The sequence below is a fragment of the Pezoporus wallicus genome, unplaced genomic scaffold, assembly GCF_028554395.1.
Source record: "Pezoporus wallicus isolate ANWC-B61680 ecotype Strahan unplaced genomic scaffold, APGP_CSIRO_Pwel_v1 contig_3710, whole genome shotgun sequence".
Taxonomy (NCBI): Eukaryota; Metazoa; Chordata; class Aves; order Psittaciformes; family Psittacidae; genus Pezoporus; species Pezoporus wallicus.
Window position 1 is genome coordinate 2324153 of NW_026640315.1, and position 13665 is coordinate 2337817.

Sequence of the window (13665 nt, forward strand, 5' to 3'; positions counted from 1 at the left end):
TTAGAGGAGGGGTTTAGGGAAACAATGATTGGCAAATGTGTGTTGGTCATCTCTGGTTTCTTAAAGATCTTGCTTCATGATCACTTGAAAATGATCAGTAGCAAGCCAGTCTGTTAACTGTTTCAATTTAAGTGTGGCAGTTAAGAGCTAAGTTTGCAGAAGTTAGCAGGTTCTGGTGTTCACGTGTATAATTTGATTGGAGAAAAAAGCATGGAAGCATTTGTCTCCTGGCTGGCTCTTAGGAGGGTCAGAGTTACCATGTTGGACCTGAAACTTCATTTCCCATTTGAATATATAGCTAGAAAAAGATTGGTGATCTGTACTGATAGTACACGTTAACAGCACATACAACAATACGTGGAAACTGTCAGTTTGGTGTATCTGAAGCTTCTCAGGTTAAAAGCTTCTCAGGTGAACACATCTTCATGGTTAACAGAAGTAAAAACCTGCTTCCTTTTTTCTTTTCTGTTGTAGGTATTTTAAGCCTGCAGCAGGTGAGAGCTATGAGCTGAGGTTTAAACTTTGTCTCTAAGTAATTCAGTTGAGTCCAGTTGAGTTACTGAAGGTGATCTTCCAAGTAGGAAGAGAATTTATGCTGAATGTATACTGTTATAAGCCAAGATAGTAACAGAAGATGAGAGCTTTGGTCTAAACTTTGAATGTTGCTGCTTTTGTCAGAACTCCTCCATTATTTTGGTGGTTGTGTCTTTTTTTCCTCCCCCTTTTTTCCTTCTCCTAAATGAAAGTGATACCATTGGGTAAAGTAAGCTGTGTTTCTAGGTTTTGTAAACTGAAACTGTTTTTCAGCAATTGTAAAATGACATTTGCATTAATGGTGAATGAACTATTTATATTTTAAAATAATTTATTGAAACCTTGGCAAAGTCAGTATTTTTAAAACCTTCAATTGTAATCCTCTTTGGAGAGCATTTTTAACTTGATGGTATTTGTTGTAGAAAGTGTATGTACTAGATCTTAAATACTACTGATTGTCAGTGAATTTATAGCTGTCTGAAAATGTGATTAGAGTGTAATGCACTGTAAAGCAGAAGCCATGTGTAAATTCCACATTCATTAGCTTTATACACCTCAACTTAATTATTGTATGTAAATATGGAGAACAAATGAATAGTAAAAACTGTGTAAAAAGCGTTTAAAATACCCAAAAGTATACTATGTTAGGGAAATCCACTACCCCCTTTTTTTAGTTATGAGCTTCAATTTGTATTAGCTTCAAAGATCTCACTAGCTAAGTTATTATTTTTATATATATAACCATTGTCATCCTTACAATAGTGAAGTTCTGTGCTATGGTTCTTACCTGTTGTTTACAAGCAAATGCCACGTCTCTGGAAAAGCAGGGTATATGCTATGAAAGGCAGTATTTTCTCAAGGGAAATGACATCACTGGCTACTTAGTCTCAGCTCTTCATAATCAGTTTAAAGAGTTACCTGAAGTTGCAAATTGTTTTATAGCCTAAGAACCTTTAACTGCTCAGAAACTTCACTCTTTGGACTCCTGGCATCTAGAAGAAAAATAATTGATGCCAAGACTTTGAAAGTCCCCCCTTTGTGCAGCAGGTGAGCTGGGTTCTCCATTTGTGCTTTGCCCAAGTGGGGACCAGTGATGTACTATGTGCAGGCAGGATCCTCCCAGTTACTCAAAAGGTGTGAAATCCCCTTTGGGAAGTGGAAATACATCCTTCCTTTTGGAGAAACGAAGGAGAAGTGAAAGTAGCATCTAATTGGGCATTTGTTTGGGAAAAACCTGGTAAATGGCCCTGTTGTATGAGACATCATCCCGTTTTTGCATGTGGAAGAAGCTTGTGTTTCACAAGCTGTTAGTGATTACTGCAAATGACAGGTAGCAAATGTAGCCATTGTAAGCATGGGGGAAGCCTCTTGTAAATTGTATTTGTGTTATGGAGAATGTTCTGTAAGGTTGAAGTGTCCAGTTCCCAGTCACACATGGGATCATCTATCTGTTGTAACTGTCTGTAGCCGTCCTATGCATGACCAAAAGTTGTTTTTAAACATACAATGTTAGCACTAGAATCTCTTGGGAAGTCTTGCTGTTTCCAGCATGCTGTCCTTGGATTTCTATGTATCCTCCTTCCCAGGATGTTCCAAATTGGGTTGAAGCCTGGTTTGAGTTAGTTTTATGGCACTGTTTTGAAGTCCAACTGCAGGCAGTAAATGTCAGCAATGGGCTTCCAGATTCTAATGCTAGCATAAATGCCCTGTTCTAATTTGTATATAGCTATAGCTGCTTGATGTTGTCATGTTGTGATTGTAAACCTGTTACATGGGTTTTTAACATGGTAGCTGCAAAAAGCCCCAGAGCACATAGCTATTCTGTAGCTCTTGTGAAAAGGAATTGGAAACCTGAAAACACTGCAGTATGCTCTCTGTCCAGGAGAGGGTACTCTGCAGCTGGGTCCCGTGCCCTGCCCTGAGGAATTTTTCCTGACCTTGTTGATGCTTAACGTTGGAAAAATACCAAAAGCAATGTTTCAGAAAGACAAGTCATGAATAGTTCCCTCTGGCAGTCTTCACTCGGTTATACCCTTATGTAAACTGTGCCGGTGTGTAACAGCCATCAACTGTCAAGCACTCAAAAGTGAATTCCCAAAGTTTTACTGCCACTTACACTAGCTTAACTGTGCACAGTTTCTTGTTGTAGGCTCTGTTTTACTTTGTGTTTTCAATTCAGCCGTTCATAGCACCAGCATTTTGTGTCTTTCTCCATGGCTGGACTCCTTAGAAAGGTGTATGAAGTCCAAACTTGCATTCTTCATCTTCAGAAACAGCTGAGGAAGTGAGTAGCATACACTTAGGTAATGTTTTTTCTATGTATGTCTATTGTTTTGGTGTTTAAAGCAGGTTAGAGTAGTGCTTAGAGCATACTTTTAACAGCACTTTGCAATTATTGCAGTTATTAATATAGTCTTGTGTTTTCTACTGCAATTGCAATATTGCTGTTTCAAATTAATGTGGAATTTGTTCAAACTTGAATATTTTTCTCAGCTGTTATAAATTGCATTTCATGTTCATAATGTGAGAACTATATAGCGTAATTTATGCATTTGATACTCTTTTTGTATGTTCACTTTCGATGTTGCCCCTTCATAGGGTTTTTTTATTCCAGGTCTTGCTTTTCTTAAGCACTAACTTGAAACATCATTTACTTTGGTTAGAAGCTTTAAGTAATTGCTCTCAGAAAACAGACTGGAGATTCTTCTGGTTGTAAAAGAAAATGCTACCTACCTTGTTTGAGCACCCTTGGAGAAAGACATCCTGTTGAGGCAATGCTTATAGCAAAAGTAAGTTGAAAGTTTCTTCTGTATAACTTCAGCTAATGCAGATTGAGAATACATTTTGCCCATACGTTTTGCTTGCTAGTGTTTACAGCTCCTCAGTAAGTACTTTTTTTCCCTCAGTCATTGAATTACTCACTTTATGCTGGCTCACTTTCAGCTAAAAATGTCATTTGAGACAATATCAAAAGCTCCGATTAAATCGGGATAGTGAGCTTCTCTTCTATCCAGTTTATTCCTCATGCCAGATAGCTTGTCAGAAAGGAGCATTGGAATGGCTTCACACAGCTTATTCTTAGCCCAGCAACCCACTTGTTGGGCTGGAAGATGTCAGAAAGGTCTCCAAAGGCTCCCAGACACCTGACCTATTCTGAATGTCCAGTTTTTGCTCTTTGCTGCTGGGGAGGAACTTCCCCATTCCCCACAGGTTCTGAGAACTGATTGTTAAAGGTTCTGGTTTCAGTTTAGCCGGTTCCTTCTGGTTCTGTATTATGTTGCACTGAAGCTCACAGCTTTTATAGTGCGTGTTATTGTATCTCACTGGTTTAAAAACCAAAAAACAAATAACAAACTTCAAGCACTGTACCTTAGCTGTGAACAGCATAATGGTATCATTGTTGTAGTAGTTAGCCTTTTCTACTCGGCAACAAATGCTTTTTGGTAGAGTACCACTGTAACCTCGTTGTTCTGTGGGTAAGTAGGACACTTAGGAATCTTTGCATGTGTTCTAACTGAAGAGCCTTTTTTGTTCTGTATTCCATACCAACTACTAGCAGTTTTCCTTTTTGAAAAGAAAAGAAGATTTGACCCTTCAGTTAGGAGTACACTAGGATATCTTCTGGTTTAAAAATACTAGTACTTAACTCATCCTGTTGAATGTGAACCACTTATTTTAAAATGCTGACTTTTTTTTCTGGTAAATTATAGCTGCTTTTTGAATATAGGAATGAGACAACAGAGACCACTTGTTCATTTAGTATATTGAGAGAATTTAGACATTCTCTATTTCACCTTCGTTTAGGCCACAGTTCTAAAAGCCCAGCATGATCACAGCTTTTTATCTCACCAAGAGTGCTGATTACACAGTTCAGGTTTTGGGCATCTCAGGGAGAGACTTCTAGCTGGAGTAAAGCCACATGCCTTGACTAAACCTAGTGACGTTACACAGACTTACATTAGCTGAGGATCCAGCCCTTAACTATTCAGAAGTATGAATGTAACCAAAATTTTGCTTTGTTTCCTGTGCTGTGTACCCTTACTGATGTAATTCACTTTTTGGCATTGTTTCATTTGCAACTTGCTTGTAGATTGCAGTGTGAAAATAGTTCTCTTTGTAAGAGTAAGTGGGAACTTACATTGTGAGCTTATCGCATTCTGTACCCAAAGTTTACATCCCTCAGAAGCCATTTTGTCTGCTACCAACCATTGTGATGTTTAGAGTAAGTACCTCCAGCCATCTCCTCTTTCTAGGATTTTTATAGTTAAACAGAAAGGATTTTTATTTTTGTAGCTTGTAACTTCAATCTGTATAGCAGTGACTTCTATTTAGTAATTAGTGGTCAGAGTACTGTAAAAATGTTCCTTTTAAGAGCTGTAACTTTAAATTAGTAATTATGCCTTGCAAGAAAATACCAGCATGTTAAGAGTTGGGAAGAAAAAAAAAAGTATTCTTTAGCTTGGAACTACTGTGATGCTGTGACTTGTGATTTGTATTGAATGTGTTTATGCGTATGTTCTGAAGTTGCACTAAATGGGGAAAAAATGAGTTTAAAATGAGAAGTAGAATTTATAACACCTTAGGGTTTTTTTTCAACTGATATAGGTGGCATTTTGGATTCAGTATTTCTTGGTTTTCCCACAAAACAGTAAGGTGGGAGTGCTCAATGTGCTCCTGACAGAACAACCGTTTCCTTACAGTCCAGTTTGAGGTAGGTGTTATTTAGTGCCCAAACATAAGCTGAAGCTGTCCTTACCATTCCCACCTCTCTTCCCAGGAAACAGAATCTCAATGCAAACCTGACTGCTCACAGCAGTGAAGCGTGAGATTCTTTGCAAAGAAATAACGGCCAATGGCATATCGAAGCTTCAATATGTTTAAAGTCAACATTGATAATTCTTTTTCTTGACACCAGTGATGCTTTCAAATCCCAAATTGTTTCCCATTGTTTTTTAAAAGGCAGCAGGCTGAAATGAGAGGATAAGGAGGTATCACTGTAAAATTTATTAGTCATAAAAGCTGCACAGCATGTTCTTCATTTGCTGCGTAGGCACAGGAAGTGTGGTTGTGGAATGTCTTGTAAAAGCCTCTGCTCTGTTTGAACCGTCATTGACTTCATCCAGTGTTTCTGAAGTGGTTGATGATACATACCATTGCCCCCTGTAATTGTGACGTTTGCTCAAATCATTACATGTGGGTGATGTGTATTATTTGGGCCAGATTCTGTCTGTGAGAAGCTGCAAATCCAGTGAAATCACAGAACTCCACCTGGTTCTCTGCTGGTACTCCAGACTTACACAGGTGAAACTGAAGAAAACTCGTCTTCAGTCAGTTGTATCACGGCCTGTCTCTGTGACTTCAGCTCCCCAATGCTCTTCTGCGTAACATCTGCTCCATATTCTTCGTAGAGTTTTGGTAACATCTGCTCCATCTTCTTCACAGAGTTTTGTAAATGCAGTTTTCTTCACAGCACTGACTTTGTTACTGAATTTCCTAATGCATCTTTTTGTTGTCTTGTTATTTCTACTGTATTTCTCTGTAGATTAAAGTGTGTGGATTAAAGTATTTAAACTCAGTTTTTCTTGTTCCTCACTAAAAGCAAATGTGAGTTTTCAGGCCTGTAACAACAGTGATGATAGCTGCAGTATGATCAGCTTGGTCATCTTGAGATCAGGGTTGTATCTTGTTGGAACACTGCAGCCATGCTTGTGCCTGAGATTTCTGCCACAAAGTCCAAGCATTTCAAACCTTGGATACATGGAAAAATTTCTAGACAACATGGGAATGTCATCCAGAGGTAAAACTAATACTGTTGGTAACCTACAACGTCTTGGCAGCTGCTTGCCCACTTCTGGTCCATCCTCCTCAAGGTATTCACCCCTGGGGAAAAGCTGAGTTTGTGTGGCTTTACAGTGGTTATGTTTAAAAGGGTTTTAAAACCCCACACTTCTCTAGTGAGATGAAATGCCTACGTGGTTCCTGCTCCCTGATGTTGTCAGTAATTTGGGATCTTAAAACAGTTTGTGATGCAGTCTGTATTTAGTCTAAGCAGGGGAACTGCCTGCAACTTTCTTATCTTTAAAGAGCAATTTCTGGATAGGAGTTTGAACAAGAGATGATTTGGCGTTCTGGGATGTTAAAACTGGAGGCGGGAGGGCTGCAGAGAGTGCAAGTCAGCAAAATCCACAGGGGGCTTTCCAGGGAAAGGGGAAATGCTGCTGGAAGAGGTTCAGAGATCAAGTGGCTCAGTGCTTTCTCCTGAGGCAGCAGATGGGGTGGTTTGGGCTTTTGGAAGTGAATAAATCCTCCTACAGGGCCACTTTATCATAGTGTCACTTCCCTCCCCAGCCCTTTCCTCTGTTCCCCAATCTCATTTACACAAAAGAGAGAACAGGCTCTGGCCTTTTAGCTTTGGCATTATGCCATGGTCCAGCCTTTTGCAGGCTGTTTGTGTGCTGTTTTCCATTCAAGCTGGGGTCAGAGCATAGACATTCAGCAGGGTTTTCTTTAGATGAGGAAGGCAATAGTTTCACAGCTTTGAGGATCACTGGCAGTAATGTTAATCAAGATTGAGGTTTAATATCTTTTTAACTGTTTTTAGACTGTTGGAGTGAAGCCTGCACAGCACCAGCTTGAGCCAGGCTTTAGCCTAAAGTTGCATGAGAAGTCACACCACAGGTATGCGTGGGGAAGAACATGAAAAAACACAGTCCAGACTGAAATTCCATGTCTGTCTTTGGGTAATGATTTACAGAACAGAGCTTCGTAACTCACAAAGAGTTATAAAGCAGGTATGTTTATTGCGGTGCCGGGTGCAAGGGGGATCACTCCTCCTAACTCGCACACGGGGAGCTCAACAAGCTGGATATTTATTATGCACAAACGTATCTGATATTCATCAGATTTCACAAGCATAGGAGGAGATTATTCCAGTTACTTCCCAAAACTCATTAATGCCATTCCCCTCCCCTCTGTGCCTGCGCGCTGTCACCTGGTGATCTCAGGCCAGGGTCTTCTGGATGAAGTAAGAGGTCTTCCTCGCCATGCACTTTTCATCCTTGGCACAGTTTCCCCAGCTGGCAACCTCAAGTCTTATAGAGACTAGCTGAAACGGGTTCTTGTCAGACATTCATCTTCTTGAGGGAAAAGGGTCCCTGATTTTAAACAATGTGTTTCAGTTACCTGTTCTATTCTGAGTTACAGTTTAACCACAAGACTAGCAAGAGGAAGAACATAGCTGTTCCCTATACTAAGTTAAGACAATCAATACATATCAATCCTTAGGCTGTTACTATTCCTCGCATCAGTAATATAAGCAAAAGTGTGAACTATTTGGTGAATTTAAAGTGAAGCGGTTGTGTGGGGGCCCAAGTCAGGTTTGTGGGATCCAGCGTTAGACCTTGAGACTCTGATTTCAGGATGTCCCTTCTACCCAGTGTCTTTTCAGGAAAAGCCCTCACTGCAGAAAAGCAATGGAGGAACCGCTTCCCATCCCTTCCCTTGCTCATCTGTGGGCAATGTGAGAACCCGCTGCTAACCACAAGGTAACAGATGGCCGGAGCATCCCGGTGCCCATGGAACAATGTCGCATGGGTCCCGGCATGTGCCCCGGCAGCGCCCAGCGCCATTGTCCCAGCCGGCCGTGAAATCCCGATTCCACGCCGAGGAGCTGCTGCAAGGAGCCTCTCTGGCTCTGACCTGCCAGGGAGCAGCTCCCTGTGTCCCTATGGAAATAGGGAGAGAGCAATGCATATAGAAATGTCATTATTGGTAGGCTTTTGGCGTGGTAATTGCAGCGCCTTGTGCGCGGACCCCTGAAAGGTCATCGTGACAGCAAAAGTTAAGCCATTGAGTCTCCATCAGTCATTCAGCGTTGGCTTTGATGGTGTCGATACCATCAAGTGCCGTGAGGACCCACTGTGAGTCGCTTTGTGGAGGCGAAGGGGGGCTGCGTGGCCCTGGGATGGAGGCGGGCGGTGGCCAGGCCTCCCCCTCCCCTCGGCGGCCCGGCGGGTGTCCGTGTGTCCGTCCCGTCCCATCCCCTCCTCTCCCCTCAGGCGCTTATAGCCCGGCCTGCGCCCGCCCGCGCCTCTCTGTGCCCGCCATGGCGGCGGCGCGGGGCCTGCCCGCCCTCATCGCCCTGCGGCTGCTGCTGCTGCTGCTGGCGGGCGGCGGGCAGCGAGCGGGCCGGGCCGACCGCTGCAGCTGGAGGGGCAGGTAGGGGGGGAGCGGAGGGGGACGGCAATGGAGGGGGGCACCGGACCCGACCCTTTAACCGGGGCCGGCGGCTCCATCTTCAGGGTGTCCCGGCTGCCCTCACGGACCAGCGGGTTGCAGCAGGGGAGGGCGGGCGGGCGGCAGCTCCGCCTCGCCGGAGGGTTTTCTCTGACAGCAAAGCACTTACCAGAGCTTTAGCTGAAATCATATCCCTTCCCTCAGCGTTTTGCATTTTTCCTTTTGATAGATTTAGTCTTCGTCAGTAAGCAAAAGTAACTTTCCTGAAGGCAGTGGTAGTGCACCATCGTGAGCGAGAGCTGAGGAGCAGCGGCAGCCCTACCTGCTTTCATTAGAAACGTTTTCTTGATGAATTCTTACGTTTCTAAATTATTTTTAACGTTTTCAGTAGGGTTTTAAATAATTTTGTCAGAGGTAACAGTGCTGCCTGTGGTCGGGGGCTCTCAGCCCCACACACCTACAGGTAGGACTGTGAGGAGCTCCGTGCTGTCACATCAGGAAGTTCGTTGCTATTTGGCAGAGAGAAGCTGCCCTCTGTCATCTCTCTGGATGCTGCGGGCATCCAAGCATAGATTTGCAGGCAGAAGGGGCTGAGGCTCCTTTTCCACACAGCCTGGCGCAGCACCGAGTGTGAGCAGAGCCCCCCGCTGCCCTGCAGCCCAGCTGGAGGAGGTTTTAGCTCATCACTAGGACAGAGTCAGAGCTGGGAGCAGGAGCTGTGGCTCTGGCAGCCGTCAGGGTTGCTGTGCCTGTGGCTGGTGATGGACTCCTGGTCTTGTCTTGGCAGCGGTTTGAGCTGGGAGCCCCGTTCCCGTGCGGTGGAGCAGGTTCATCTGCGCTGCACTGAGGGTTCCCTGGAGTGGATGTACCCCGCACGAGCCCTGCGTGTCGTTCTGGAGCCCAACCTCTCCAGTGCCCGCCACACCACTGTCTGCATCAAGCCTGCCAGTGACTTCCAGGGTGCCAGCATCTATGTGGAACGTGCTGGGCAGCTGCATCTGGTGGTGAGCGAGGCAGAAGGGGCTCAACCCCACCACGTGTCTTGCTTCAGTGCCCACACGCCACGACGGGTGGCCCTCTTCCTGCAGGCCAGCCCGCAGAGGGACATCAGCCGCCGGATGGCCAGCTTCCAGTATGAGCTGCTGAGCAACCAGAGCGCTGCGAGCCCCGACTTCAAAAAGATGGCACTGGTGGAAGGTAAGAGCAGGGCCAGCCTCAGGGTGACGGTGCTGGGGCAGATCCAAGGTGGCATCCAATATCCATTCACCTTGCCTATGTGGTGCTGGTGAAAGGAGATGTTTTGGGATGAGGGGTTTGTCACTGCAAGGGCACCCTGTAGGCATGGGAGGGAATGCTGCAGTGTAAAGAGAAACTCTGTCTCTCTGTTAACAGCCATCTGGGTCCTGGATGTAGGCACTGTGATCATGGGTGTCTTCAGCCCCTGGCAGTACCATCACTGAGAACACCTGAGTAGATGCAGGGACCCTAAATACGATATTCAGAAGGGATTTAAATTCATCAAGGCCTCAAGATGGTCAGTGGAACTTAAAATGATCTCTTGGAAATGGGACTAGCCATCTAAATTGCTTGGAACTGCATTTACCTTTCTTTCCTATTCTTACACCAACAACATCCTTTCTTTGCTCTATTTATATTACATAACAAGAATTTTGGTTTGCAGCTGATCATAATGCTCTTAAACCAGGTAGTTCTGTCCTATTTCCTCTTGTAATGCACCAGTCCTTCAGCAGTGAGACACAGTATAGTATTACCAGTAACCAGCTGTTGTTTTTTTCTAGCTATGTGCCGTCCTTGTGACAACATGGAGCTTCTCATGGCCATTTGCAGCAGTGACTTTGGTAAGCTGAACAAGTGAAAGTTTTTCTATCTTTAATTATGCATTGATTATTTGGATTTATTTGCTTCTTAAGATAACATCATGACGATGCTCTATGATCTGAGAAAGATCACTAGCTTTCACTAGTGTGAAAAAGAAGTGGAATGGGGGGGAAATGAAACCCAGAAGGAGCAAGCTTTGTTTCAAGGTCCTCATTTCCTGCAGGCAGAAAGATTGTGTTCTAAAAAGAACCTGAAAGTAATTTACAAGTGTGCTGCTGGCTCTCACATAGAGCAAAGTTACATTCGTTTGGACATGCATACACACGTGTTCTATGTGCTTGGTATGTTCCTTTTTATTCCCTTCATCCCCCAGTGATGAATATGCCCACTCTCTTTCCTCACAATTTACATACTTCCTAGTTCTTCTACAGGGGTAGTGAATAGTTTGTAATTTAGCTAAGGATTTCAGGTGGTTTAAACTTCCTTCAGTGATATACTGGTTAGGTTTTAGGCCTTATGACAAAACAAAGCAGATAATATTCCATAATAAGATAGTGATATGATGGGACATTAATAACTTTTTATGTTTTCTTTACTTAATAATGCAATATAATTTTTTCTTTTGATCATGGTTTGTTCATTATGTTCCCATAGCTTTGCACATGAAAATTTGTACCTCTTTGATTATGTCCAATAGCTAAAGCTATAGCGCTGCGTCTCCACATGGCCACAATTATAGTGCTGTAAATGTATCTACATAAAGAAATAAAACTGTGAACTATATTTACCCTTATTCAGTGTTTAAAAAACCACACAAATTCCTGCTTTCCTACTAGGGGTTGCCATACTTGAAGGCTACCGATAAAATCAAATGCTGACATCCTGGTGCTAATACAAATACAAATACAGAGTGTAGAACATGCTTCTGTAGAGTGCTCCTCAGCTGGCAGTTTTTCTTTCTCTTCTAAATTAATTGATGCAATCCAGCACATTGCTGCTTCTTGATGAAGTTGTCAGTTCCCATGCAAGGTGCTGTCCCTCTGCACTGCCTGAAAGACCAGAGACTGACAGATGTGGAGGCCCAGGCACACAATGGGGGACACTTGCATTTACAGCACCAACAGAGCAGAAGAAATAGCCCTTTGAACCAGTTCTATTTATGGCCTGACTTCCTTGCCCTGTGCTCACAAATCGCTATCATCAACTTTTTTGATTAGAGAAAATAGCTACTAATGAAAGTGTAAATGACACTGGGAGTGAATAGGAGCTTTATAGTTATTCATAAGATGGAAATCTACAGTCACTAGGCCCTGAGCAGTGCAGGAGCAACATGGAGCACCAGGAACAAGGGCATTATGGCTTGTCAATAGACTTGGCTGCATCTGATTAAAGCTGGTCACACAAAGAGGGAGATAGAGAGCAGAGACATCTGTTACACAAAATTCTGGATTCCCTTGGAAATTGGGTTAAATGAGGACATTCTCAGAAACTCCAGAAATAAGCTTTTTCTGCCTCTTAGGTTGTTGACTTCTCTGTACCTGAATAAAAGAGCTGTGTAGCAGAAGTGTGGTGATGTTCCCATTGCATTGGTAACTTCTTATTTGCTCAAGAGCTCTTGGCTCAAATGGTGGCATATTTCTGAGCCTTTCTGGATAAGGCATTGAAATTAATTCAGTTAGTAGAAGAAGAATTGATTGCTGTGAAAAAATGGGGGTGATGAGAATGAGAAAGATGGCTTCAGAACAGCAAACATCTGTCAGATGGGATGTTTCATTCTCCATGTGGCTGATGCAAAGGAAGCTTTCGGTCAGGAAGACTATGGCTTGTTAGGCTTTCATTCCCAAGATAATTCTGGGAGAAGGAGGTACATGCATGATGTGCGATTTTTAAATAAGGCTTCAGATAAAGTTGCTTTAAGAGTTCTGCATGTTGTCAGTCATCTCCCAAAGTGTCTTTTGGTGGATGGATGACATTTGAGGGAGGGAAAAAAGTGCCAAACCTTTAAATGAAAAATGTTGAACAAACTCTGGGATCACCCTGTGCTACTGCTGTCAAAGGAAAAGCTTCAGAGTCCCCTGGAGACAGGAAGGAGGTAGCCTGTGACAGTCATTGTCTTGGAACATAGACTGAATAAAACAAATCCCTGAGCTAACCTTTTTCATGTGCTTTTTCATCCTTTACTGCTACTCTGCATTACCAAACAAGTTACATGCTTCTTTCTCAGATAGATGATTTGAGTAGTCACAAATCATGCTTCCAAGCACCTGGCCTGTTTGTGTAAGGATTCTCTGTGTACAGGATGCAGTGTAAGCTCAGAAATACATCCAACTTTAGGTGGTAGGTGTACAAACTGTAAAACAACTGTTTCTCCAGTTGTTTCATTCAGTGAGCTCGTAGTACCTGAACTACTTACCGGCTGCTCCATAACCAACTCCTGTCTTCTTCACATCTAGTGGTGAAAGGATCTATCCGAAATGTTTCCCACGATTCAGAGAACCACATGTCACAGGTTGATGTCAGCGTCCACAAAGTCTACAGGCAGAAAAACAGGATTTTCCAGCAGGATGAAGCAAGTGGTGAATGGCGAGGCCCTATCCGGACCCTGCTGCAATGCAAGGTGAAGAAGGGAGGTGGAGATTTCCTTTTCACTGGAAATGAACACTTTGGTGAAGCTTGGCTGGGCTGTGCTCCTCGGTTTAAAGATTTCATGTTCATTTACTGGGCTGCAAGGGAAAGAGGAGCCAACCCATGTGAGTTCCAGCTCAACTGAAGGGAGTGACACCGGAGTTGAGACTTCAGAAATCTCAGCCCAGTTTTTGATACCGAGTCTGAAGTAGATTACACCCAAAGACTAAAGCTAACAATTTCACCAAAACTGGGGCCTGGAGAATCTCCTGAAGATAATGGCTCTGTGAGCGCTGTAAACTTTGACTTTTAGTCCACATTTTCATTAGTTTCATTAGCTTCTTCTTTGCATCTTCTTGGCATCCCAAAGTAACTCTGAATTTTGAAAAGGTTGTCTTTTGTTGTGGTTAGAAAGCAGCCTGTGCTCAGTAT

The 13665-nt window shown here is 43.4% G+C and overlaps 1 protein-coding gene and 1 long non-coding RNA gene across 4 annotated transcripts; both read left to right on the plus strand.

Moving 5' to 3' along the window:
* The first annotated feature begins 5687 nt into the window (after positions 1 to 5687).
* On the plus strand, positions 5688 to 6108 carry LOC130604230 (uncharacterized). Its single transcript, XR_008973416.1, has 2 exons — positions 5688 to 5943; positions 5977 to 6108. It is a non-coding gene; the product is annotated as an uncharacterized LOC130604230 (long non-coding RNA).
* A 571-nt stretch (positions 6109 to 6679) lies between these two features.
* Positions 6680 to 13398, plus strand: LOC130604226 (meteorin-like protein). Of its 3 annotated transcripts, XM_057418618.1 has the most exons (6): positions 6680 to 7212; positions 7982 to 8078; positions 9557 to 9773; positions 9858 to 9966; positions 10569 to 10628; positions 13062 to 13398. In XM_057418618.1, exons 1-6 carry the CDS (start codon positions 7194 to 7196, stop codon positions 13376 to 13378), a joined length of 819 nt encoding a protein of 272 aa, XP_057274601.1. In that variant the 5' UTR covers positions 6680 to 7193; the 3' UTR covers positions 13379 to 13398. The 3 variants fall into 3 exon arrangements, with proteins under 3 accessions (XP_057274601.1, XP_057274599.1, XP_057274600.1); XM_057418616.1 differs by having other exon boundaries at positions 9557 to 9966; XM_057418617.1 differs by lacking the exons at positions 6680 to 7212; positions 7982 to 8078 and adding an exon at positions 8580 to 8751 and having other exon boundaries at positions 9557 to 9966.
* Positions 13399 to 13665: the final 267 nt, after the last annotated feature.

Bases quoted from the DNA above. Each gene is read 5' to 3' on its own strand.
- LOC130604226 (XM_057418616.1), top strand. The intron at 8,079-9,556 runs GTAACAGATGGC...TTGTCTTGGCAG, and splicing joins AACCCGCTGCTAACCACAAG to CGGTTTGAGCTGGGAGCCCC. The intron at 9,967-10,568 runs GTAAGAGCAGGG...GTTTTTTTCTAG, and splicing joins AAAGATGGCACTGGTGGAAG to CTATGTGCCGTCCTTGTGAC.